The 23553-nt window shown below is 49.0% G+C and overlaps 6 protein-coding genes across 7 annotated transcripts; 2 read left to right on the forward strand and 4 right to left on the reverse strand.

Moving 5' to 3' along the window:
- Positions 1–2201: 2201 nt before the first annotated feature.
- Positions 2202–2576, forward strand: LOC119711680 (scale keratin-like). The gene has a single exon (XM_038162136.1). It carries the CDS (start codon positions 2211–2213, stop codon positions 2574–2576), a length of 366 nt encoding a protein of 121 aa, XP_038018064.1. The 5' UTR covers positions 2202–2210.
- Positions 2577–3261: 685 nt separating this feature from the next.
- On the reverse strand, positions 3262–4041 carry LOC119711462 (scale keratin-like). The gene is made up of 2 exons (XM_038161707.1): positions 3849–4041; positions 3262–3749 (listed from the first exon to the last, which is right to left on the reverse strand). Exons 1-2 carry the CDS (start codon positions 4039–4041, stop codon positions 3262–3264), a joined length of 681 nt encoding a protein of 226 aa, XP_038017635.1.
- A 3043-nt stretch (positions 4042–7084) lies between these two features.
- LOC119711671 (scale keratin-like) lies at positions 7085–7990 on the forward strand. The gene is made up of 2 exons (XM_038162125.1): positions 7085–7512; positions 7720–7990. Exons 1-2 carry the CDS (start codon positions 7085–7087, stop codon positions 7988–7990), a joined length of 699 nt encoding a protein of 232 aa, XP_038018053.1.
- A 1198-nt stretch (positions 7991–9188) lies between these two features.
- LOC119711672 (feather keratin B-4-like) lies at positions 9189–10909 on the reverse strand. 2 transcript variants are annotated; one of them, XM_038162127.1, is made up of 3 exons: positions 10704–10835; positions 10011–10081; positions 9189–9867 (listed from the first exon to the last, which is right to left on the reverse strand). In XM_038162127.1, exon 3 carries the CDS (start codon positions 9831–9833, stop codon positions 9501–9503), a length of 333 nt encoding a protein of 110 aa, XP_038018055.1. In that variant the 5' UTR covers positions 9834–9867; positions 10011–10081; positions 10704–10835; the 3' UTR covers positions 9189–9500. The 2 variants fall into 2 exon arrangements, with proteins under 2 accessions (XP_038018055.1, XP_038018054.1); XM_038162126.1 differs by lacking the exon at positions 10011–10081 and having other exon boundaries at positions 10704–10909.
- Positions 10910–14736: 3827 nt separating this feature from the next.
- LOC119711565 (feather keratin 4) lies at positions 14737–15454 on the reverse strand. Its single transcript, XM_038161932.1, has one exon. It carries the CDS (start codon positions 15452–15454, stop codon positions 15095–15097), a length of 360 nt encoding a protein of 119 aa, XP_038017860.1. The 3' UTR covers positions 14737–15094.
- Positions 15455–20892: 5438 nt separating this feature from the next.
- On the reverse strand, positions 20893–21270 carry LOC119711572 (feather keratin 4-like). The gene has a single exon (XM_038161942.1). The coding sequence runs from the start codon at positions 21268–21270 to the stop codon at positions 20911–20913; it is 360 nt and encodes a 119-aa protein (XP_038017870.1). The 3' UTR covers positions 20893–20910.
- Between the last annotated feature and the right edge of the window lie 2283 nt (positions 21271–23553).

Raw genomic sequence — 23553 nt, forward strand, 5'->3', positions numbered from 1 at the left:
TTCCCCTGCAGCAAATAAAGGGAAATTTGTTGGGGTGACAAACAAAACACAAACCTAAACCCAAATCCTTTTTCACCCACGAGAAAATGAAAATATTGGCCTGAACTTGTACCACAACAACCAACCTTCAATGCAGGAATTAAGAGCAGATCTCTGGGGGGATTTCTCAGGAATGACAAGCAGGGTCTGTAAAATGCACCGGATACAGGTGAAAACCTAAAAGCTGTGCTCTGAAAAATCACAGGAAAAGGGTGTATAATCACAAATATTTATTTTTTATGGAAAATATAGCTTGAAATAGGCAAATACAGCAAAGGTGGAATGTTAAACTCACAGAGGATTCAACCACCAATATGGAAAGGATTTTTTTTTTAAGAAGGAAAAGAAGAGCTGCATTAATTATTAACCCTTGACTTCCAATGGCCCAAATCATGATTTAATTAAAGTAATGGCAGGCACCACCTTGTTTCCTGCACATTAAAGCAGCTGGGGTTGTGTAAGAGCGAAATGTCTAAATCACTCATGTCGTACAACACCAAACATTAGCTGGGTTGAACAGCAGATAATGAATGTTTGTGAAATCATTACGAAGTATTTTTCTCAAGAAGGGCCAGAACACTCTTGATAAGAGATTGCACCCACGACATTAAAGAAATGCCTTGATCTGCCTCTTTGGTTTTTCCTCAAAATTGGAATCACAGGATTTCACGTGGGAACATTCAGCACCATTGACCCTTTTAAAACTGAATTTCATTTCCCACTAATACCTTTTTAGTTAAACAAAGTGATTTTTACGTGGGATTGATTCCAAACCTTCCTCTCAATGGAAAACTAATGGGGAATTGCTGAGTGTCCTGGATGATCTCAGCAGATATTTATGACCTCTTAAATCCATCTCAGACCAACAAGGTCTCTTTAATTAGGGTTGGAAAACACATTTATTCCTGGGTAGTTCTGGAATAAACTGGTTTCTGCTTCTAATTAATTTATCAGATAATTTTAAAGGGCTGTTAAGGAAAAATGTCCATGTCAGCCAAAGATGAGTCTTACAAAATCTTGGAGCAGACAAGCTCATGACAAGGTTGTAAAGGAAGAAGCAACATGTGGAGTCAGCTTAATGAACATGGTAATTCCAGTGAGGTCACTCTAATGATGCCAGGAGTTGCCAGCACCAATTAAGACCCAAGATTAAAGAAATCAGGATGGTGAAACTCCGACATCACACGATAGGAGAATGTGAATGAAATCAGAACTGCCACAAACTCCAAACTTTCGTGACTCAAAGCTGGTAAACAATTTATTTCAGGCAGAACCCCCACTCCAAGCGAGATTCCAAGACCTCAGGAATGTTGGGATCCTCTATATAAGCTCCAGTGCCTGGGTCCATCCAGACACTTCCAGCAGCTCATTCGCCTTGTGGAGATTAGTGAGTATGAATTTTTAATTTCTTTCTATTTATTTAATCAGTGCCTGTACCAGAGTAGTTGTAGAAGATTCCTTTATGAATTCTGAGATTTAGAACAGCTTTGCATTGTTTCTGTCTGGAATTACTCTTAATGAAACCAGTGGGAAATGTGGGATTTGGGAGTCCTCGAATCATTGGGAGTTCCCAGATCTTCCCAAATTCCCAACTTTGGGGAAGCTCATGGGAGATGGGGCTGGGGTTTTTGTTCTTCAGGGCAGGCATTTCCAAAAGCTGAATGACACAACCATGTGGGGTCAGAACAAAGATCAGTCTGTGGGGTCTGGTCATTCTGGGGATGGTTTTACACAGGAATTTTTTATTAAGGTGCTCAGTGGGTGTTCACCATGATGATCAGTGCTGAACATAAACCCCAACAGAGTGATTTCACTCATGTTGAAAACTTGTCACATCAATTTATTGCTTTTTATGGTTTTTACGTCTCTATCTGTTGCAAACCAAGCCTGAGCCCTGCAAGATGTCCTGCTATGACCCCTGGGCCAGGACAGAGCCAGGCTGGGCACAGGGACTGGGGCAGGAATGGTGAGGTCTGGGGGTGTGGGGGTCAGGGCTCTGAGGGGGCTGCAGGGCACAGGGCCAGCACTGGACAGGGTGGGAAAGGATGTGCGGCTTTGATCCATCAGTGGCAAGTCTGGGAAGAGGCCACTGCTGAACTCGGAGATCCCCACGCCTGATCTAACCCCTGTTTTTCTGAATTCTCTTTCAGCCTCATCTCTCTCACGCCAAGATGTCCTGCTATGACCTGTGCCCGCCCAGGACCAGCGTGGCTGTGCCCCAGCCCATCGCTGAGAGCTGCAACGAGCTGTGCGCCCGCCAGTGCCCCGACTCCTCTGCCTTCATCCAGCCGCCACCCGTGGTGGTCACCTTCCCCGGCCCCATCCTCAGCTCCTTCCCCCAGCAGGCCGTGGTGGGCTCCTCCGGAGCACCGGCCTTTGGCGGCTCCCTGGGGCTGGGCGGCCTCTACGGTGCCGGCGCCACCCAGGCCTCGGGGGGCCTCTGCACCTTTGGCAGAGCCTACGCTGCTCCCGCCTGCAGCCCTTGCGCCTGGCCCCGCTACAGCAAGAAGCTCTGGGACACCTGCGGGCCCTGCTAGAGCCACCAGCAACAGCCCCAAAGGCCCTTGGCCGCCTCAGCCCAGCATGGAGAGGCTGAGCTCTGCACAAGCTGCCCTGGCCTCCTGCAGCCCGTGACCCCTGGCCTGCCTGGGGCCTGCCCACCATCCCTCTCCCTGCCTCTCCTGCCCTTCTTGGTTCAATAAAGTTTTTCCGCATCCAACTCCAGTCTCTTTGCCTCCTTTGCCAATGAAAAAGACCCAAGGGCCTTGGCCAAATGAGGAACTCCAGGCATCTCCTCCCAGCACAAGAGGGAATATCCCCGCAGAGGAAAACAAAGACAAATGAAAACCACGGAGACTTTTGTGCAACACCAGCAGGGGTTTAATGTCAGAGAGAACAGCAACAGGCAAGGGCAGGGAATCCAGGCGATCCCAGGGGCAGCAGGGGATGCAGGACTCGGGCTCTGGGAGCAGGGACCTGCTCAGGGCCTGGATAAGCCAGGGATGGAGGACTTAGGGCACAGAGAGGGGATGGAGGGCGCAGGGTATCCCGAGGGGATGGAGGGCTCAGGGTATCCCGAGGGGATGGAGGGCTCAGGGCACACCCAGGGCTGCTGGGCACACTCAGCTGCCACTGCCAGCGGCTCCTGCCCAGTGTCCCCATGGCCCGGGCCCGGCTCCAGGGCTGGCACTGCCTCTGGGGGCTGGCACTGCCAGAGGGGCTTTAGAAAACCCCACAGCTCCCGTGGCGGGACCTGCCCCATCTCTGGGAGCCAGGCAGGGAATAGCCCAGGCCCCGTGAGGAGAAGCCGGAGCTGTAGGACCTCCCGCAATTGCCAAAGGAGCCCCCATAGCCCCCCAGGGAGCCCCCATAGCCCCCGAAGGAGCCTCCATAGCCAGTGTCACCCCCATAACCCAGGGAACGGCCGTAGCCAAGGGAGTCCCCATATCCGAGGGAGTCCCCCCGGCCCTGGGAGCCCCCATAGCCCCCACAGCTTCCCAGGCCAAAGGAGCCCCCATAGCCCCGGGAGCCCCCATATCCAAGGGAGCCCCCATAGCCTGAGAAACCCCCATAGCCCCGGGAGCCCCTGTAGCCCTGGGAGCCCCCATAACTTCCAGACCCAAAGGAGCCCCCATAGCCAGAGGAGCCCCCATAGCCCAGGGAGCCCCCATAACCTCCAGGCCCAAAGGAGCCCCCATAGCCAGAGGAGCCCCCCAAGGCCAGCGGGCCCCCATAACCCCCAGATCCTCCCAGCCCAAAGGAGCCCTCATAGCCCTGGGAGCTGCGCGAACTGAAGGAACGCCTCGGCCAGGCTGGGCCTGACGATCCCACAACGCTCTCCTGAGGGAAGGTGCTGAGCACGGGGCCCGGGATGGTCACCACCACCGGCGGGGGCAGGATCAGGGCTCTGGACTCGGGGCACTGCTGCACACACGGCTCGTTGGAGCTCTCGGCGATGGGCTGGGGGCAGCTGACGCCGCACGACTCGCTGGAGTAGGACATCCTTCTCTGCTGGGAGGCTGCAACGCACAGCAGGAGAAATGTTTCAGATGTAGAAATTTCCAGCTGACTCTGCTTGTGGTTTGCCATGGAAAATGTGAGAGCCCAGAGCTCATTGCTTTTCAAATCTGACCCTTATCTGACCACAAAAATCACATTCTGGCTGCTGTAAAGGTCCCTGAGACGTCACACACGGATGAAAACATCTGGTGTCATCTCTGGTGACACTTCTTACACTAAGACAAATTGGGTTTTATCTCTTTATAAATTTATTAAGTCCCACTGAACTGGAGCAGTGTATCTATAGGAAGTCAAGAAGTGTCAGATACAAAGCCGCAATATTTGTAGTTTCATATCCTTTCCCAAGTAGCCCTCAGCTTCCAAACCAGAACATTTACCCTTTGATTCCCACAAGGTGGGAATGATCACTCAGATATTTTTAAATTTTACCGTCACGCATTGTACCTAAAGTGCCTGGAAGTGGTTATTCCAAGTGGCAGGGTGAAAATTCACATTTTATTCTACAACAGCCATCTGAGACCCACAGTTTGTTAATCTGCCAATCCATAACATCAAAGAATTGGACGGGAAAAAAGAAGGATAGAGAAGGATAGAGGAGCTCAAATCGGACTTACCCTGTTCACCAAGGCAAATAACTCAGGAGATGTGGATGGAGAGGTTCGGAGTGGTGGCAGCTTTTATACATTTCCCAAAGTGCTTACAAGGACAAAACGCCCTCCGTGCCTCCGGTCCCACACAGAACAACCCTCACATGGAGGGATTTAATTCTGCTGGCTTTGCACTGCCACTCCCCACACACAAAAAACGGGCGTGAGGCCATGTCAGGACAGACTTGAGGGCATCGAGCTGGTGAATGATGAGGTAATAATCCCCATCACGAGCGCTGTCTTTGGGTTCGATGAGTTCAGATTAATTACCTTCGTCTTTTAAAATTCAAGTGAATCCCGTGAAAATCCACGGGAGCTGCATAAAAAGAAGGAGACGGGTATCGGAAATGGAGAAAATATCAATTATCTCCACATGTTTTAGAAACGTGAGGGTTTCTTGTCTGTGTTTGCATCTCAAATACCATTAATTACTCAGTAATTCCAAGGTGGGCTCCATTGCTCCATTCCCTGCTGTCTTTGGAATGTCACGGAGGCAGTGGCGCTTGGGGGATGTTCCAGATCCTTCCAGGACCATGAGGGGCTTTGTGAACGCCCGCAGGAAATTCATATTTGGTGTGTCAGACACAAAAACAGAAACGTCAGTGCCCAAAACTGGGGCAGGAGCGTCAGTTCAGAGACGCGTGAGCTGAGGGCTCTGTGTCCTGAGGCACAATTTCATGGACAAAACATTTACAGGTAGACTCCAAGAGTTGAGATTTTAGAACATGAGTTTGAGACCCCTTTTGTACAGAACATTGATAGTTAAGCCTGAAAATTCAGATAATTTGCAATCAGGCCTTAATTTCTCCCCTTAAATTTAAGATATTTCAGCGGAATGCTGCCTCATAAATTAAGAAGAAGCTGCACTCGATATGGCAGATGATGTACTTGTCATAGTCATCCCAAACATGTTAATAGGTAATAAAATAAAGAATTTGAGCTCATGAATGAAAATTAAATCATTGCCAGCACTGAAATTATTAATTAGAGGCTGATTAAGGAATCAAGAGGAGTGACATTGATTGATATTTTTAAATGATGCTGTTTCATAACAAGGGAGCTCCTAACTCAGAAGAAATCCTCATAACTCCCAGCCTCCATTTAATAGGATAATAACAGAAATTGCAAGCACTGACTATTAATGAGTATTTGTGAGGCAGCTTAAAGTCATTATCCTCCGGTACCTCTCATTATTATCAGCAAATCCTGATGACACTTCACAAGCAGAGCTATTTTACAATTTAGAGGTAATTTATTGCATCTCTTTTGCAATATAATAAAATCAGAAAACAATTGCAAGATGAAAGAAAAGAAATAACTGCAGGGTATCCCAGACTCACCCTAATAAAATGTATTTTTATTTTATTATTACTTTATTAAATTCTCTCTTTTTTCTGTAGCGGTCAGTACTTAGTGTGGGGGGAAGAAAATTAAGATTTTTCATTTATTTGGAACTGAACTTCTGGAATTTGAAATTTCAAATGAAATCGTTAAATGTTTGGAATTAGCTTTAGGTGGAGGCCTCTTCTGGCTGTACCAATTTCTGCCTCTCTGGGGACAACTTTTACAGGTCCCTACTCAGCTCCAAGAAGAATTCCTGTCTTCTCAGAGCCATGATTTTAGGTCCAGCTGGGTGACCTTCACCTGGTGAAGGTGGCACCACAAAGGGCTCCACACCATGGAAGTGTTACCATGGCCATTCAAATGTCCCAATTTAACAGGACATTAAAGCTGGACTCAAGCAGGACTGGCTTTAACCGATGACTCCACGACCACCCCTCAGCCCCAAGTTCCCCAAATCCCCTCGGATCACCCTCGGAGGGAGCTGATTGCCATCAGCAGTTGTGTCATAGCCCCGTGAGTTTGGGAGGGACGGTGCTGAGGTGACAGAATGGAAGCACCCACTGTGGTGTTGGTTTTGTAATAAACGAGGATGGGAGGCCCAGAGGGTGGCTTTGAGGAGGATATAAAAGCTCAGATCACCCACAGCCCTTCATCCACTGCTCCTGTTCCCATCCTGCAGAGAACAAGGTAAGTGGTGTCACTCATCCCCATAAAATCGGAATTACTGCAGAAAGTCAATGAGCTTTTTTTCCTCTTCCTCTTGGCTTCTTTTTTGCTGGTCTTACACCTTTGACTGAATCTTTACCAAATCTTTGTTTAATTTATCCAGCACAGAATTTCTCTTGCAAGGATGATCAGGGTGAGAGGAATGCTAAACATGGAGATTATACAATAATGAGATTTCTTTGATATCACCTTTGCATTTATCAGTTTCCCTCTGATATTTCAGACAGAGAGTTTAATTTTGATTCTTCTCAGGCAGTTTAGCTTCTAACTCCTTTCTGCTGTGCGTTGCAGCCTCCCAGCAGAGAAGGATGTCCTACTCCAGCGAGTCGTGCGGCGTCAGCTGCCCCCAGCCCATCGCCGAGAGCTCCAACGAGCCGTGTGTGCAGCAGTGCCCCGAGTCCAGAGCCCTGATCCTGCCCCCGCCGGTGGTGGTGACCATCCCGGGCCCCGTGCTCAGCACCTTCCCTCAGGAGAGCGTTGTGGGATCGTCGGGCCCAGCCTGGCCGAGGCGTTCCTTCAGTTCGCGCAGCTCCCAGGGCTATGAGGGCTCCTTTGGGCTGGGAGGATCTGGGGGTTATGGGGGCCCGCTGGCCTTGGGGGGCTCCTCTGGCTATGGGGGCTCCTTTGGGTCTGGAGGTTATGGGGGCTCCCTGGGCTATGGGGGCTCCTCTGGCTATGGGGGCTCCTTTGGGACTGGAGGTTATGGGGGCTCCCAGGGCAATTGGGGCTCCTTTGGGTGGGGACCTTATGGAGGTTCCCAAGGCTATGGGGGTTCCTTTGGGTTGGGGAGCTCCCGTGGTTATAGGGGCTCCTTTGGGTCGGGTGGTTTTGGGGGCTCCCTGGGCTACAGGGGCTCCCGGGGCTATGGGGGTTTCTCAGGCTACGAGGGCTCCCTTGGATATGGGGGCTCCCGGGGCTATGGGGGCTCCTTTGGCCTGGGAAGCTGTGGGGGCTATGGGGGCTCCCAGGGCTATGGGGACTCCCTCGGATATGGGGACTCCCTTGGCTACGGCCGTTCCCTGGGTTATGGGGGTGACACTGGCTATGGGGGCTCCCTGGGGAGCTATGGGGGCTCCCTGGGGGGCTATGGGGGCTCCTTTGGCAATTGCGGGAGGTCCTACAGCTCCGGCTTCTCCTCACGGGGCCTGGGCTATTCCCTGCCTGGCTCCCAGAGATGGGGCAGGTCCCGCCGCGGGAGCTGTGGGGTTTTCTAAAGCCCCTCTGGCAGTGCCAGCCCCCAGAGGCAGTGCCAGCCCTGGAGCCGGGCCCGGGCCATGGGGACACCGGGCAGGAGCCGCTGGCAGTGGCAGCTGAGTGTGCCCAGCAGCCCTGGGTGTGCCCTGAGCCCTCCATCCCCTCGGGATACCCTGAGCCCTCCATCCTCTCTCTGTGCCCTGACCCCTCCATCCCTGGCTTATCCTGGTCCTGAGCAGGTCCCTGCTCCCAGAGCCCGAGTCCTGCATCCCCTGCTGCCCCTGGGATCGCCTGGATTCCCTGCCCTCGCCTGTTGCTGTTCTCTCTGACATTAAACCCCTGCTGGTGTTGCACAAAAGTCTCTGTGGTTTTCATTTTTCCTTTATTTTTTCCTCCGGGAGCAGAACTCCCCTGCGTGCTCAGGGTTCCTTATCGCAGGATCTGATCTGCTCCCCGTGTTTAAAATGTGGAATGGGACTTTAATTGTGGTGCTTAACACGATGTTGAGGAATGTTTGTTTAGCAATTAACCCGTCATTAACTTCCCCGAGGTTCTGAGTAATTGTTCTGAGGATTCCTGGTGACACCCCAGGCCCCTCAATCACCACATCGTTTAGCAAACAATTAAGACATAATTGCAGCGTTTCTAAGCTGCAAGGACGACAAGGGAAGGACGAGACCTGAGTTTTCATTTTGTGTGTTGGGTTTGGAAAGTTCTGCCTGGGTTTGTTCAGCCTGAGGAAGAGAAGATCCGGGGTGGCCTGACTTCACCTTCCAGTGGCTGAAGGAGCCGACAAGAAATACGGGGAGAAATTATTTCCAAAGGCCTGGAGGGCCAGGACAAGGGGGAATGGGTTCGAATTTGTGGAGAGGAGGTTTAGATGGGATATTGAGACTAAATTAAATAAAGTTTTTTCTCTAAAGCCGCTATAGCTTTCCCACCTCTTTCACCCCATTTGTTGCTAGCCAGGAGTGATTATTTCATATTGTTCCTCCAGAAATGAGAAAAAAGGGAGAATGTTCCCTAAAAATAAAAAGAAAAAAGAAAAAAAAAAGCTACTCATTTTTTATATTTATCTAACTTCTTGCTGATTAGTGTGGTAGAACTAAAATGCAAATCTGCTTGGTACTCACAACTTATGCACGGACAAATTTCTGCCAGAGAAGGCTCCAAAGAGAAAGAGAGAAGGAACATTACAAACCACAAACTGTGATGCGACATCTATTTAATGAGCAAGAAGTGGAATTAAAAAGAAAAAAAATACAGCCTAAGAAAGCAGAAGGGTTGAATACGGATTAAAATTCATCACCCATGTCCAGACAGTGCTTTACAGCTGCACATCCAGCGACAATCGAGTGACAATTTCCACCTCCCTGATTCCACAGGAAGGCATCAAATGGGAAAGGCCGAGCTCCTGCAGCGCCGGCAGCTCAGAGCAAAGCTGCGGGGGTCAGCAAGCGGGTGGGCACGGGCTCAGTCCTGCATCCGATCGCGCTTTCCATCTCCTGCTCATCCCTTCCCGAGGCTCCCTCAGGGCCCGCAGCGGTTGGAGCGCCGGTAGGACCTCCCATAGAGCCCCCCCAAACCGGAGTACCCTAAACTGCCGAGCCCCGAGGAGCTGCCCGAGTTGATGGGCACTCCCCCGGTGCTCAGAGCATCCCCGACGGCCGCGGACGCCGAGGATCCCACGGCGGTGTTCTGCGGGAAGGAGCTGAGGATGGGCCCGGGCAGGGTGACCACCACAGGAGAGGGCTGGATCACGTAGGTGGAGTCCTGGCACTGCCGGACACAGGGCTCGTTGCAGCTGTTGGCCAGCGGCGTGGGGCCGCAGGACGTGGGGGCACAGAGGTCGTAGCAGGACATGGCTGTGGGGTGTGAGTCTGGGACGCAGGGAGCTCTGGAATACAAGGAGCGAGGTGTAATTAGTCACGTAATTAAGCTGTGGTGGTGATGGAGAGGGCAAGGACTGCGTGGAGAATGGAAGGAAGGGTTGGTCTCGGGTTCAAAGGGGATTTCAGTGAGGCTCGGAGCTCTCCACACCACAAAAGGCAGCTCCACCTCCTCCTGAGCGGCTCTGAGTGCTCCTTTCCCACCACACTCCTCCCGCAGCCCTGAAATAAGAGGGGAGGTGAGGGAGCAGGCAGTCAGGAGAGCAAGGAAAAGCTGTGCCCCAAAACAGAGGGAAAAATAAAAAAAAAAATCCTCAGCAAGTAAAAATGAGGAGCAGAAAATTCATCGTGAGGGCGGTGAGGCCTTGGCGCAGGTGGCACTGAGCAAGGGAGTTCAGGGAATCTCCCTCTGGAGACATTCAGACCCTCGTGCCCAGGAGTGTCCCTCTCCGGAGTCATTCCAAACCCTCCTGGAGGCTTTCCTGGGTCACCTGTCCCGGGAGATCTCCAGAGGACCCTTCCAACCGCGAATATTTTGTGATTCCATCCCGAGAGCCAAAAGCTCTGCACAGATTCCCCACATCCACTCCCAGCAACGCTCAGGCAGAGCTTGGGACTTCTTGGAGCGGAAAGATTTGGGCGACACAAATGAAAAAATCCGGGATCAGCACAGGAACGACCTCCACCCTTCACAGAATGTCCCTCCCTGGAGAAAAAGCGGCTTCGAGGTCTCCCCAGCAATTTTTAAGAGCGCAAACCTCGGGCTGCTACAGACGAACAGCAGAAAAATAAACCACAAGGACAGCAACAATCCAAAGAAAATGGGAAGCAAACGGAGACTTACCCTTTTCTCCAAGGAGAAGAAAGCAGGAGTGGTTGTAGCTCCTCCGACCTGGCTGGTTTTATACCCTGGCCCAGAGAGCCCGAGGACCTGGGACTCAAATTGTGCTTGTAGCTCATTAGCAGCCAATTGCTAACGATTCCTCATACGCAAAATAGCCCTGGCTGGGGATTTACTTTTCCTCTCTGTGTTTCTTGCCTGGATTTCGTTTCCTCCCTGTAATGTATGCATTCCTCCGGAGAGGTTTCTTTTATCCTCAAACCTTCCGAGCCCGGTTAATTCCTGATCAGAGGCTGATTCATCTGGGTTACTCAGGAAATTGTTTTGCATCCTAAGGAACCATGACACGGATGAATGAAGCCATCGGGAAAGCTGTAATGACCTTCCCTGTGAAATCCCTTTCCCTCTGCATGGAGGGCACAAGTTTTTGGCACAACTCCCTCTGGGAAGGGCAGGAATTCCAATTTCTGCCTCAGTGTTTCACCAAATTCCTCTCAAACAGAGGGAAAGAAACAAAAATAAATGAAATAAAATTGTTAGAAAGCATTTAGAGCTGATTAAATCCCCCCACTCTCAAAAGTACTGAGAAATGGATTATTTGAGGGAACAGATTTTATTTTCTTGACTCAGCAGAGTGCATGAAATAGGAGCAGCATCTGATCTATTCCTTCATTATTAAACCACCACACTCCCATGATGGAATCTGAGACACAATTTGGGAACTGACTGTCCAAGTCCTTCATCTCAGGAGTCTCCAGGTTGGGTTTTCTCCCTACATCAAACCAGGACAGCGATTGAGGTCAGCTGGAGGAAGCCTGGGAATTTGGGGCTGCTCAAAGCCTTGCCCAAGCTCATCTTTGGGGTCATCAAAGACGCCAAACCCTTTTACATCTGCCACTAAATTATTACTTTCCCCTGCTGGGCTTTGCACCATTATGCAAAATTGTTCCCCAAATGAATAGCAGTTAGTTAGAGATGTTTGTAATGTTCCTGTTCCTTTTTCCTTCTTTGAAAGCCAGTTCTGGCTTTCACTTTGCACGTCTCAAAGATCACCTCAGCGTGCAGCAATTCCAGTTCCTTTTCAAAGGCAATTTCCAGATTAAAAAGTAATCGCAGACAATGCCGGAACAGACTGGAGGGCAGGGCCGAGCATTCCAACCTCTCGTGGTGTTTAATCTCCGAGGCAGAGACAGGCAAATCAGCCCCGAACTGGGAGTATCTGCCCCAACATCTCCTGGGAAATAAACGCTGGTTGGAGACTTCTGAAGAGCAGAAGTCTTCAAAGTTCCCCAAACATTTCCCTGGACCACTCAGACATGCAAATGGGGGACGATCAGCAAATGGGCAGGGGAGGACTCTTTGAACATGACCAGGGGTTCAAAGGGGTGGCCAAGATTCCTCATGGATTCCACAAACTTCCCCACCAGCTCCAATCCTTCCACCTTGGCCTTGAAATACAAATCAGAATTTGCATCCCCTCAGTCCCAGCCGTGAGTGGCTGGATGTCGCCAGTTTGGGATGACCCAAAATGATGACACGATGGATGGAAACTCAAGACTGACCAGACTTTCCCAAAGCTCTCGCTGCGCACAGAAATGTTAAAAAATCGGTTGTCCGGAGAAACTGTGGCTGCCCCATCCCTGGAAGTGTCCAAGGCCAGGTTGGACAGGGCTTGGAGCACCCTGGGATAGTGGAAGGTGTCCCTGCTCATGGTTTAGATGATTTTTAAGGCCCTTTCCCACCCAAACCATTCCATGATTCCCTGACTTTCCTTTATAACAATAATTATCTACCGACTCTAAGAGCAGCTTGTGGTTTGAAAGCCAGCTCATCCAAAGCTACAGGGAAGATAAAAAGACCCCAAATTCCACTTCTGAAGGTGATCCTAAGTCCAGCTTGTCTGGCTGGCTCCATCTTCTCCTCCCAGGGGCCGAAAGCTTTGAGTTGTTGCTCACGGGAACATTACAAAGAGCAGCGATCTGAAATCTCCTGGGCACTTATCACGGCTGGAATTGCACACTCACGACTCCAATTAAAACCCGTGCCACACCAGGGGCTGCTCCCAGGTGGGTGCCCAAAATGCCAGAAGTCCTAAACAAATGGGATTTTGACTCATCCCCACTTTGGGAGGTGGAGTTGGCGCGATGGAGTCGGGAATATTTAATGGATGCAAAGCAGGGAGATGAAAGCGGCCTCGCGGGTCGTGGGTTTCATCCGCGGCCAGGATAAACCATAATGAACATAAACAGTAAACAAACCAATTTCCCTGCTGGGAACTCAGCCAAATGCAAAGTAAACCCACAGCTCCTGCGGGGAGTGGGTAATAAAAGGTGCAGGAATGTCTGGGATCCTCCAGGCAGCCCCAGAACGCCATAAAAGCTCTCCAGAGCCTTCATGTCTCTTCCCTTCTCCCCGTAAACTCAGGAGATGCCGCAGCTCTGGCCTCAGCTTTGCAGAATTTGGTGCTGAAAGGGATTTTCACTGACAACAAATATTTCTGCAAAAACACCTGGTGGTATTTTTCATTTCTGTGGGACCAAGTTGTTGCAGGTCTTCAGGAGAAATCCTTCCCTGAGAAAAACATTCTGACACGGTATTCCCACTCGTTTTCTGCCACAGTGAATAAATCAAGTTCTAACTGACTGCAAACTCACGCAGATTTCCCTTTTTTTTCCCCTCAGAATTGTGCTTTACTGGTTGCCACACCAAGTTTTAACCCAAAAAGACCATTTGGGACAGGAATGAATGGGGGAACTGGTGCTTGAGGGTCGTCTTTTGTTCTGATGTGATTTCTGAATGTTTGGAGGAAACATTCCAACTTTGAGGGGAGTTGTTTTGCAATCTGGGAAGGGATCTGATTCCATTAATGAGAAGGGAGTTGCAAGGGTAAGGAAATTAATTCTGTTATGAGAAATATCCACCTGAACCTGTCCAAGGCGCCTTCTCAGCAGTGCCTCAGTCACAACCCTTTGGAGCCATTGGACTTCTTGGAATTCATCACCTTTGATCAGGGAATAGCTTCAGTTGAGATGGCAAAAAATATTAAATTAAACATTTAATCCAGACCAAGCTGGTCCTGTAATAGAACATCAAACTGCCAGCTTTCCACTGTCTTCTGGTGTTTATTAAAAAAACCCACCTCCTTAAAATTATTAATTCTTTCATTTAGCTCCTTTAATTTCATTCCACTAATGACTGCAGTCGGCAGAACCTCATCAGCATCTTTAATTACAGTTCAGCCTCATTCTGGACAGGCAGACAAAGACTCCAAGCGAGACTTTTCAGAGATATCAGGAGTTTTACAGGCTGACAGGAGGTTTAGTCATCCGGAGCCCTCAGGGGAAGCTTTCCAAACCTTCTTCCTTCAGGGTGTCTAAACAGCACCTTCGTCCCAATCCAGGGGGAGCAAAGCCGCGCCTGGTAAAGCTCAGCTCTGTCTTAAAACACCCTAAGGGAGGGTTGGAACTAAAAATTCTTTAAATTTTAGTCCTTTAATCTCTCTCTCCCAGACTTGCTTCCCAACCCAGCAAATTCCAAATGGAGAAACACTTCCCATCCTTCTGTGCCTCCCCTCCCAGACTCACCAGGGGCTGAGCTCAGCTGTCAGGAGATGCTGCACCCAAAAAAAGGATGCCCCAATTGCTGGTTCTCTCCTTCCACATTTCCCTGAGGAATCTCAGCTGAGCTCCCTTCTTTTAAAAGGCTTTTCCCAAGTATCACATCTTTAAAAATTCCCTGGTTATGTCCCAGCAGGAGGCACCCGTTGCAGGGTCCCTTTCTGCCTTTAATAAGGGGTTAAAAGTTTTCCACCAGCGGAATCTGAGTCGTTCTCCTTTGAAATTATTTGCGTGGTGTTTTCTGGAAGTGGGGACTTCCAAAGGCACTGGAAAAGGGGTTGGGAGAGCAAAGAAGGCCAGGCAGACTCGGAGGGTGATGCAGCACGAATTTAATGGGTTGAGGAAGGGAAGGAAGCAACAAAAAAGTCAGGAATACATTTCCATGGTCCAGTAAGGACAGAACCCACTCATCCCTCTCACAGCCATACACTCAGCGAGTGGAATTCTTCCTTCTTCATCGATGAAGGACCTGTGCTAATCCAGCCATGCACAACAATTGCCAACAATTAATATTTTGCCTATTATCAAATAAAAAAAAAAAAAAAAACAAAAACCAAACCAAAACAAAAAAGCAGGACAAGACATTTGATCAGAAATACAAAGTAAAGCACAACAAAAGACAAGCAAAGGCCTGGTTTGGGGAGATGCCAAATTCCCACAGCTCCTTTAACTCCAGGCTGGGGGCATCTCACGTGGCATCCAAAAACCGCGGCCGTGAGCTCAGTCCTGCTCCGGGGACGGGTCGGGGTTCAGCATTCCTGGTCTTCTCCTCCCGCCTTAGCAGGGCCCGTAGAAGCCGCTGCGGGAGGCGTTGTAGCGCCGGTAGGGCCGGCTGTAGCCACTGCCCAGCCCGGGGTAGCCAAAGCCCCCAAAGCCCCCAAAGCCCAAGGAGCTGCCTGAGTTGATTGGGACGCCCCCGGCGCTCAGAGCGTTCCCGATGGCCGCGGACGCCGAGGATCCCACGGTGGTGTTCTGGGGGAAGGAGCTGAGGATGGGCCCAGGCAGGGTGACCACCACGGGCGAGGGCTGGATCACCACGGTGGAGTCCTGGCACTGCCGGACACAGGGCTCATTGCAGCTGTTGGCCAGTGGCGTGGGGCCGCAGGACGTGGGGGAACAGAGGTCATAGCAGGACATGGCTGGGGCCAGAGGGAATTCTGGAACACAGGAGCTGAGTTACACCCACATTTACCAGCAGCTTTTCAGGGTTCCATTTAGGATGGGGAATTGAGAAGGAAATTGGAATTTTAGCGCTGTTGGTGTTCTGGCCTTAGGTGAATTCTCCGCTTGGGCTGTGGTGGGACGTGGTTACGCGACTGAACAGGCCCAAGAATTCACTGCTGATAGTAAAGTGCAGCTGCACAACCTTAAAACTGCCTTGGATCCCAAAACTGAATAAATAACCCCTTTAATAAACAACCCATTCAATAAATAACCCATAGCCATTTAGCTAACGTGGCTAATTAATGATTTTTATAACTCACCACCAGCACAAAACTCCCTCTCTAGTATCCAATCCCTTCCTCCCCCTGAGAAGAAACTGCTGCAACAGGAGTGAGGGGAAAGCTACAAAATCAAGGCAAAAGTTCTCTGTAGAAAGAGGATGAATCGGTTCAAACTCACCTTACTCACGAAGGCAAAGGAGGGAAGAGAAATGGCTGGGAGAGCCTGGAGTTGCTGAGGTTTTTATACTGAGTTTTGAGTTGCCCAACAACTTGAGCCACGCTTTGTGCAAGAAGTGATTTATGGGCCACGACTGATTACAGGGTTTTTTGCCTCAGTATTTGTGTTTTTTACTGCTTCACTTCCTTATCTTGTGGTTTGTCTATCTGACCACAGGGTGCTTTCATCTTAAAATATTCCGGACAGGGTTCATTGCTGGGAACACTGCAGGGATTAATTCAGCGGGATTTATTCAGCCTCCAAACCCTTTTGGGATCTGCTGGGTGTCATTAAAGGAGATTAGGCCTCATTTGCATAATGCAGCGCCCTCCTCTGCAAGGTAAATCCTGGGGGAATTCACGGAGAATTGCAGGTTTTGGAAGGCGGGCCATGAGTATTTCCAGCTGCTTTCCACAGGATCCCTGAGATTGGAGAAGACCTCCAGGACCATCAAGTCTGAGGTGTTCCCAACCCCAACCTGCTCACCAGCCCAAGGTCCACTCATTCCTTGGACACCTCCGGGCTTGGAGAGGCTCTGTGGGAAAGGAAGAAGGAATTTTTCCATGGAAGAGGCTGCCCAGGGAGGTTTGGACTCCCCGTCCCCGGAGGTGTCCCAGGAACGAGGGAACATTGAGGGATCAATCACAGGTTGGGACTGGTGATCCTGGAGCTCTTTTCCAACCCCAAATCCATGAGCAGTCCTGGATGCAGGGATTAACCCGGGGGTTCTCTGCTCTGCTGGCACATCCACTCCCGAGACATGCAAATCACATTTAAATTAGGGCTGTCTCTGTGGGGATCCCCTGGGAACAGAAACTCGTTTGGCTTGGGCAGAGCTTCCTGAGGACTTCAAAGTTTATCAGCAGCTTTATTGGAGTGCCACCATGCAAATGTCCCATCCTGGGTGCATTTCAGATGCCTGACCTAGATCTGAATTCTTGTATTTTATTTAATAATATGTTACGAAGATTTGGGGGTGCAGGGCAGTAATTGGGCTGTGAAATTGATGCCATTGTTTCTATCTGCAGGAATTACAGCTGCTTTATTTTAAATCAAAAAAGGAAAAGTTCAAGGTTCGGCTTGAGCCGTCTCATATTTCAGGAGGATTCTCAAAAAAAATCCCTTGGCTGTTTTTAGCTGCGAGTTCCTCACTATTTCTCAATATTTTAATGAATTAGCAGCTATTTTAAAAAATGTTCACTCTCTGGGAATTAGTTGAGGAATTAATTTGCATAACACCATCCACAGTTTCTTTTCATATTTTCAAAATTTTCTTCTTCATTCTTTTTATTCCTCCTTCATCCGAGCTTTGCTTGGAAAACACAAAGCGTGTCTCAAATCCAGCTGTGAATTTAAAAACAGATCTGGCAACATTTCAAATCTGTTTGGAGACTTCCTTGTAAGCGATTACAATAAATATTGTTCCAACTAAAGCCTTTATTTTATTGTACTCTCAGAATGACTTAATGGCCTGATTTTGAGATGAATTAAAGCGAGCAAATTAAGAGTTCACAGATTTTTGTCATCAAGGCCAGACCTAAATATTCAGATTGTAATTAAGACTTTTTGCATAATGCGAGAACATCTTCCTGAAACAACTGTGAGTGGCTGAACGTCTGAAAAAAGAGATCTTTAATCAAAATGGAACTGGGAGGTTACTGACAGTCATCCCTGGGTAAAGTCTCCGGGCACAGAGGTGACCCCAAAATCCATGGAGAAGCAGAGGGAATTTCCCCGGCAAGAGTGGCATCTGCAATTCGTTTTGAATTGTAATTAATTAGCTCGTTATGAAGAATTAGTTCCTCAAAGGCTTGGAGCCTCTGAGATGGTTTTTGGGCTAGGCAGAGCCTGGGACCTCACCCCTACTCGAAGAACCCCCCTGAAGGCACAGGGAGATGTGAAATCCTCCATTTTCACACCCGACTGGAGCTCATTTCTTTGTTAATTTTATTCAGATTCTGTCACCAACAACTTTAAAATCACTCAGGTTTGGGGTTTGCTTTGCCGTTTTACTCTGGGCTAATAAACTTACGCAATTTCTGTTATGGTTTCTGGTTTTGTCCAAAAATTATTGTCGCTCATTCCTGGATGGATCTGCGGAGAATTCCTGCAGGGAGCAGGCGTAGTGTGGAATTCCCAGCTGGAATTCTGCTGGGAACAGCAGAAAACAGCTCCAGAAATTAATTCACACTCGAGGGGAGGAATTATTTACTCACCAGAACTTCTGCAAAACAACACACCCAAAACGGGAGGGTTTTGTTTGTTTTTCAGACCTGTTTTTCGCAAACTTTCAAATGCAGATTTTAATTACATTTCAAATTGGATGAGTGCAATTAGCGCTGCACTGGGTTCCAGCTCCACCTTCCTCACAGAACAACGTTTGGTGCCAGCCAGGCTGGTGAATTTGGGATTCTGATCCATCCCCTGGGAGCCGGGATTTGCCAGGAATAATCGCGATAAACCCCAGGCACAAAGCGTTCCTTTTCCATAAGAAACCCGATTTCCCCTTTATTTCCTCTGCTCATTCAGGAAGGAAAAGATCGTGGCCGACTCATTTGGGGCTGGAGAGCCAAGGTCAAACACATCCCTGGAAGGATTTGGTGCTTGAAATAAACTCGGATAGAAATTCATCCCGTCCTTTAGCTCTGGAGATCACAGAACCACAGAATAGTTTGGATTGGAAGGGACATGAGAAATCATTTGGACTATGGGACACCTTCCACCACCCCAGGTTGCTCCAAGCCCCATCCAGCCTGGCCTTGGACACTTCCAGGAATGGGCAATCCATGGAATAACCTGATCCGGGGCCTTCCCACCCTCACAGAGAGCAATTCCTTCCCAAAATCACATCTAAACCCCCTTTCTGTCATTCTGGACACACCCTCTCTTGTCCTGTCACTCCCTGCCCTTGCCCAAAGTCCCTCTCCAAGCCACAGCCAATCCGAACGCCCACAATCCTGCATTTCTTTACCCAAACATGAATTTTAGCATCATTTCCATGCTCGAGTCACTCCCATTCCCGCCCGAAATCCAGGGAAGTCGCCAGGATGTGCAGCATTTTTCACGACAAAATAAACACGAAGCTGGATGTTGGAGATTAATTCAAATTTTGGGGTATAGAGGCTGTGTGATGTCAGGAGAAGCTGCACCTGGCTCTCCATCCCATTTATCTCGGCTGGAAATTCCTGCACGGAAAGGATGCAAAAAACCGGGATGGGGAGCACTCAGCAAAAGATAGGAATTAACTCCAAATGAAGAGGCTTTGTACAAAGACTGGGCTCGGACTTCAGAGGAATAAAGGACTTCAAAGTTGCCAGCACTTCTCGCTAATGGCTCGAATATGCAAAGTTTTGGCTCCCCAAGGTTGTGCGGAGATCTTGGTGCCCACATCCCCTGGGTAAGGACTTGAATCGAAGTCAGTGAGTCAGGAGAACTCAAAAGACTTCACCTAATTTAAGGTAATCACCTTCAAAAACTTTAATTATTTTATTAAACTTTTCTATCATTTATATTTAAAAAAAATAAAATTAAGCCAAATCTTCATCTCCTTAAAATCCTTTAACTCCTCCAATTTTCTCCACAAGAAGAGTCTCTTCTTTTTAGAGTCTGTTCTACAAAAAGGTTTTTCCACAAAAGGTTTTTCCATTAAAGAAGAGTCTTTCTCCTCCCTCTCCTCAAACTCTCCACAACCCAACAGCCCAGAATCTTTTTCAATATGTTATAAAATCCATTCCTTCTAGTAGGGATCCCTCCCAAGGAAAATTCATTTCCCTTTCATCGGTAAAACTGAGATAACCCAGGAACGCTTCCTCCTCCTCATCCTCCCCTCCAGGCACAGAAACTGCTGCTCTTGGAGGGGAGATCCCATTTTGGGAACGGCCTCATGAACAGCCTGGCAGGGACTCCTGTTCCCTAATTAACACCCGGAGCTCATCCAAGAGGTTGGGAGCCCTTGGATGGAGAGCCAGGATACACCAACCCCGGCTCATGGAGTTTGGCACTCCCCATACTCAATTAAGGCCCTTGGAGCTCCCGGGACAGGTGAGGCACCAAAGAGTTGACAAATTACTGCGTGAATTGAAATTTGTAGCGCTGTGTTGGCTCCCGAGCCCTGGGTGTGATGGAACAAAGGGTTGAAATGAACACTGGGTCTCAGAGATGAAAGAAGCTTTGAGGGAGGTTTTTCATCTCTCGCCAGGCTGGGACATAAACTGTGAGCTGTTTAACTCCTGGGGACAGCTCAACCTGCTGCAGACATTATTTGTGTAACTGGGTTATTGGAATGCCCCAAACCTTCCCAACAAGAGAATTTCTTCCCTTTTTTTTCCCCCAAAATGGACTGGTTATGGAATGGTCAGTGCTCTGAGTTTTCCACACTCCAGGCTGAATATTCCCCACATTCCCAACATTCCTAACTCTCCCAGACTATTGATGATCTACTCAGTGATAAATTTCATAGAAAAAAAAAGAAAAGAAAATGAAACTGAAAAAGTTTCAAATAAGAACAGGATGGGAGGGAAAAAACCAGCAGAAGACTCAGGAGATTAAGATAAAAGCATCATTTTATTCATCCCAAACAAAGGATTAAAGCCCTGCAAAGCACCGGGGGTCAGTGTGGAGGGAAAGGCTCAGCTTGGGGGAACGTGTTCCCAAGGCAGAGCTCTTCTTCCAGCGCACCCTGAGAACCACGTCCCGCCTACTACCTAAATTTAAAACTTTACACCAGGTAGTACCAAATACACCGAGCAGCAGAGCTACAAAGAGGACCAGAAACACCCAGGAGTAAAACAGGAGCTGTGGCCTCATTCCGGGGCCTGATGGACTCCATTCAGGTGGAGCTGTGGGGATCTGACCCCGCTTTGGACACCATGAGCTCAGTCCTGCTCCGGGGACGGGTCGGGGTTCAGCATTCCTGGTCTTCTCCTCCTGCCTTAGCAGGGCCCGTAGAAGCCGCTGCGGGAGGCGTTGTAGCGCCGGTAGGGCCGGCTGTAGCCACTGCCCAGCCCGGGGTAGCCAAAGCCCCCAAAGCCCCCAAAGCCCAAGGAGCTGCCTGAGTTGATTGGGACGCCCTCTGCGCTCAGAGCGTTCCCGATGGCCGCGGACGCCGAGGATCCCACGGTGGTGTTCTGCGGGAAGGAGCTGAGGATGGGCCCAGGCAGGGTGACCACCACGGGCGAGGGCTGGATCACCACGGTGGAGTCCTGGCACTGCCGGACACAGGGCTCGTTGCAGCTGTTGGCCAGTGGCGTGGGGCCGCAGGACGTGGGGGGACATCGCTCATAGCAGGACATGGCTGGAGATGAGGTCTGGAATACAGGAGCACACCTGAGGGCAAGGCAGGAGCTGTGTCACACCTGCATTTACTCAGCTCGGTTCATTTAGTCATTTTAGTTGAGTTATCGGGACAGCGATTTTCCAAGGAGCCTTTTAGGAACTGAGCCAGGAGCTGAGGAGGAAACCAAACTCTTAAATAAAGAGAGACAGAGGCTGAAATGTCCTCTGGGCTGCGGGTGATCTGGGCAAGAACTGGCAGCAGAACAAAAGAAACAAACCTGTGTCATTAATTTAATGGTCGGATTTTGATTGCACGTCTGGAGAGACCCAGCTCTGCGCACGCAGAGCGTTGGGGGAGCAGCAATTAGGAGTGAAACCCAACCACAAATGTACCTGTGGAGAGAGGTCCATGGGCAGCTGGAAAAATGAAAGGGAGGATTCGTTTCAAGGCTCCAGCTTTGCCTACAAAGAGGTACAAATTTCAATGACAAATTTTAACGTCATTAAGCAGCCTTGAAGAAGAGGTCTTTGGAATTTTTCCCAGACAAGTCATCCATGAATGTGAGAAAAAGCAGGAATTCCATGGGCTCTACCTGCACCACAGCAAAAAAAATCAAAATTCTCCGATTTCTAGAAGGTGCTCAGCTCTGCTCTGGTTTTCCCCCTCTCCCTTTATCCCCAAAATCCCTGATCCTGCTTCCCAGCATTCCAGGAGATGTCTTTGCACTCTGGAACAAAATTTCCACGCTTGGCGACCCAGCTGACATTCCAAGATGGAAAAGACCCTCCAAGATAGAAAATGCTCCTGAAATACCACAGAGCTCCTGGATTTCTGTTTTAATAAATAGTTAGATTTTAAAAGGACTTTAAAGATCCCAGAGTTCCAACCCCTTGCAGAGTTATTCCATCCATGTAATTCATTAATCTTTATTAGTTCAAATATTTTCTATGTCATTTAGGCTGTCTGAAATCCCACGTTTGAAGAAATTTCTATCACCAATTCAAGGATCTCTATAGCCAAGTCAGGACTCTAGAAATTTCACGATTCCTACATCAAACCCCAACTTTTTAAACAGAAAAAGTCTCCCCCCAAAAAAAAAAAAAATTTCATCCAGCAAGCAGCAGAACACTGTGGGAAAAAAACCCCAGATTATTAAAAGGCAAGAACTCAGCAAACAGAGGAAGAGAAGTGGATTTGAACTAACCTTGCTCACAAAAGAGGAAAGAGAAGTGGTAGGAAGGAGTTGGGCTGAGTTGGTTTTTATACCTCAGCCCTGATGGCCTGGGGACCACAGACAGCCTTTGTACCTGGAATTAATTCCCAACGAGTATGTCCTGAATGTCAAATGTTCCACCTGATTAAATGTTCTTTTCCTCACTGCTTATTTACTTTGTTTTTATTTCCTCCTTATCTTCTGACAGGCAGATTCCGTCCCGCGGGTTTCTCTCATCTCAGGAATTAGGGACCAAATTTATTCCAGGGCCATCTTTCAGTCACAACAAAATCCAGACTCCGGCGTATGTTTGACTTTAGTCATAAAGAAAAATACTAAGAATGTCTATAATACATAATTCATCATTCCAAGGCGTTCTTTTATTAAGGGTATGAGTGTAAATCCTTAATAAATTCCTGTCTCCAGTGATGTTCACCAGGCTCTGCCTCCAGCCGGGCGTCGGAACAATCTCAATTCTGGGTTTGGGCAAGGCCCTGCCTAAAGAGCACATCCAGCCCTGAAATCCCACAGAACCCAGGCAGGAAGTGCCAGAATTGTGGAATTTAGAGACAAATGACCACTTAATCACATCTAATTCAGATGGTTTTATGGCATTAAATCTGGGTAATGCAGTTTGAGGCACAGCTGGAAGAACAGGGGGACATTTAATCCTGATTTATCAATTCTTTTACAAAGGGGACCTCTAAAACCCCTCCTGTTCCACCTCAGCTCACAAAAACCCAGTCATAATCATGGAATCCTGGAATGGTTTGGGTGGGAAGGGACCTCAAAGCTCATCCTGTGCCAGTCCCATGTGCAGGGACACTTCTCATGATCCCAGGTTGCTCCAAGCCTCGTCCAACCTGTCCTGGGACACTTCCAGAGGTGGGGAACCCATGGAACCACCCCCACAGGGAAGAATTCCTTCCCAAATCCAACCTAAATTTCCCCTCTTTCGTTTTACGCCTTTTCCCCCTTGTCCTGTCACTCCAAGCCCTTTGAAAATTCACTCCCCATGTTTCTTTTTGGCTCCTTCAGGTCCTGGAAGGCCACAATGAGGTCACCCCAAAGCTTCTCCAAGCTTGG

Source organism: Motacilla alba, chromosome 25, assembly GCF_015832195.1.
Source record: "Motacilla alba alba isolate MOTALB_02 chromosome 25, Motacilla_alba_V1.0_pri, whole genome shotgun sequence".
Lineage (NCBI taxonomy): Eukaryota > Metazoa > Chordata > Aves > Passeriformes > Motacillidae > Motacilla > Motacilla alba.

Bases quoted from the DNA above. Each gene is read 5' to 3' on its own strand.
- LOC119711680 (XM_038162136.1), top strand. From the start codon at position 2,211: ATGTCCTGCTATGACCTGTGCCCGCCCAGGACCAGCGTGGCTGTGCCC.
- LOC119711462 (XM_038161707.1), bottom strand. From the start codon at position 4,041: ATGTCCTACTCCAGCGAGTCGTGCGGCGTCAGCTGCCCCCAGCCCATC. The intron at 3,750-3,848 runs GGCCGAGGCGTT...TGGCCTTGGGGG, and splicing joins GGGATCGTCAGGCCCAGCCT to GCTCCTCTGGCTATGGGGGC.
- LOC119711671 (XM_038162125.1), top strand. From the start codon at position 7,085: ATGTCCTACTCCAGCGAGTCGTGCGGCGTCAGCTGCCCCCAGCCCATC. The intron at 7,513-7,719 runs GTGGGGACCTTA...TGGCCTGGGAAG, and splicing joins GGCAATTGGGGCTCCTTTGG to CTGTGGGGGCTATGGGGGCT.
- LOC119711672 (XM_038162126.1), bottom strand. From the start codon at position 10,819: ATGAGCTACAAGCACAATTTGAGTCCCAGGTCCTCGGGCTCTCTGGGC. The intron at 9,868-10,703 runs GTAAGTCTCCGT...CTTGTATTCCAG, and splicing joins TCTTCTCCTTGGAGAAAAGG to AGCTCCCTGCGTCCCAGACT.
- LOC119711565 (XM_038161932.1), bottom strand. From the start codon at position 15,454: ATGTCCTGCTATGACCTCTGTTCCCCCACGTCCTGCGGCCCCACGCCA.
- LOC119711572 (XM_038161942.1), bottom strand. From the start codon at position 21,270: ATGTCCTGCTATGAGCGATGTCCCCCCACGTCCTGCGGCCCCACGCCA.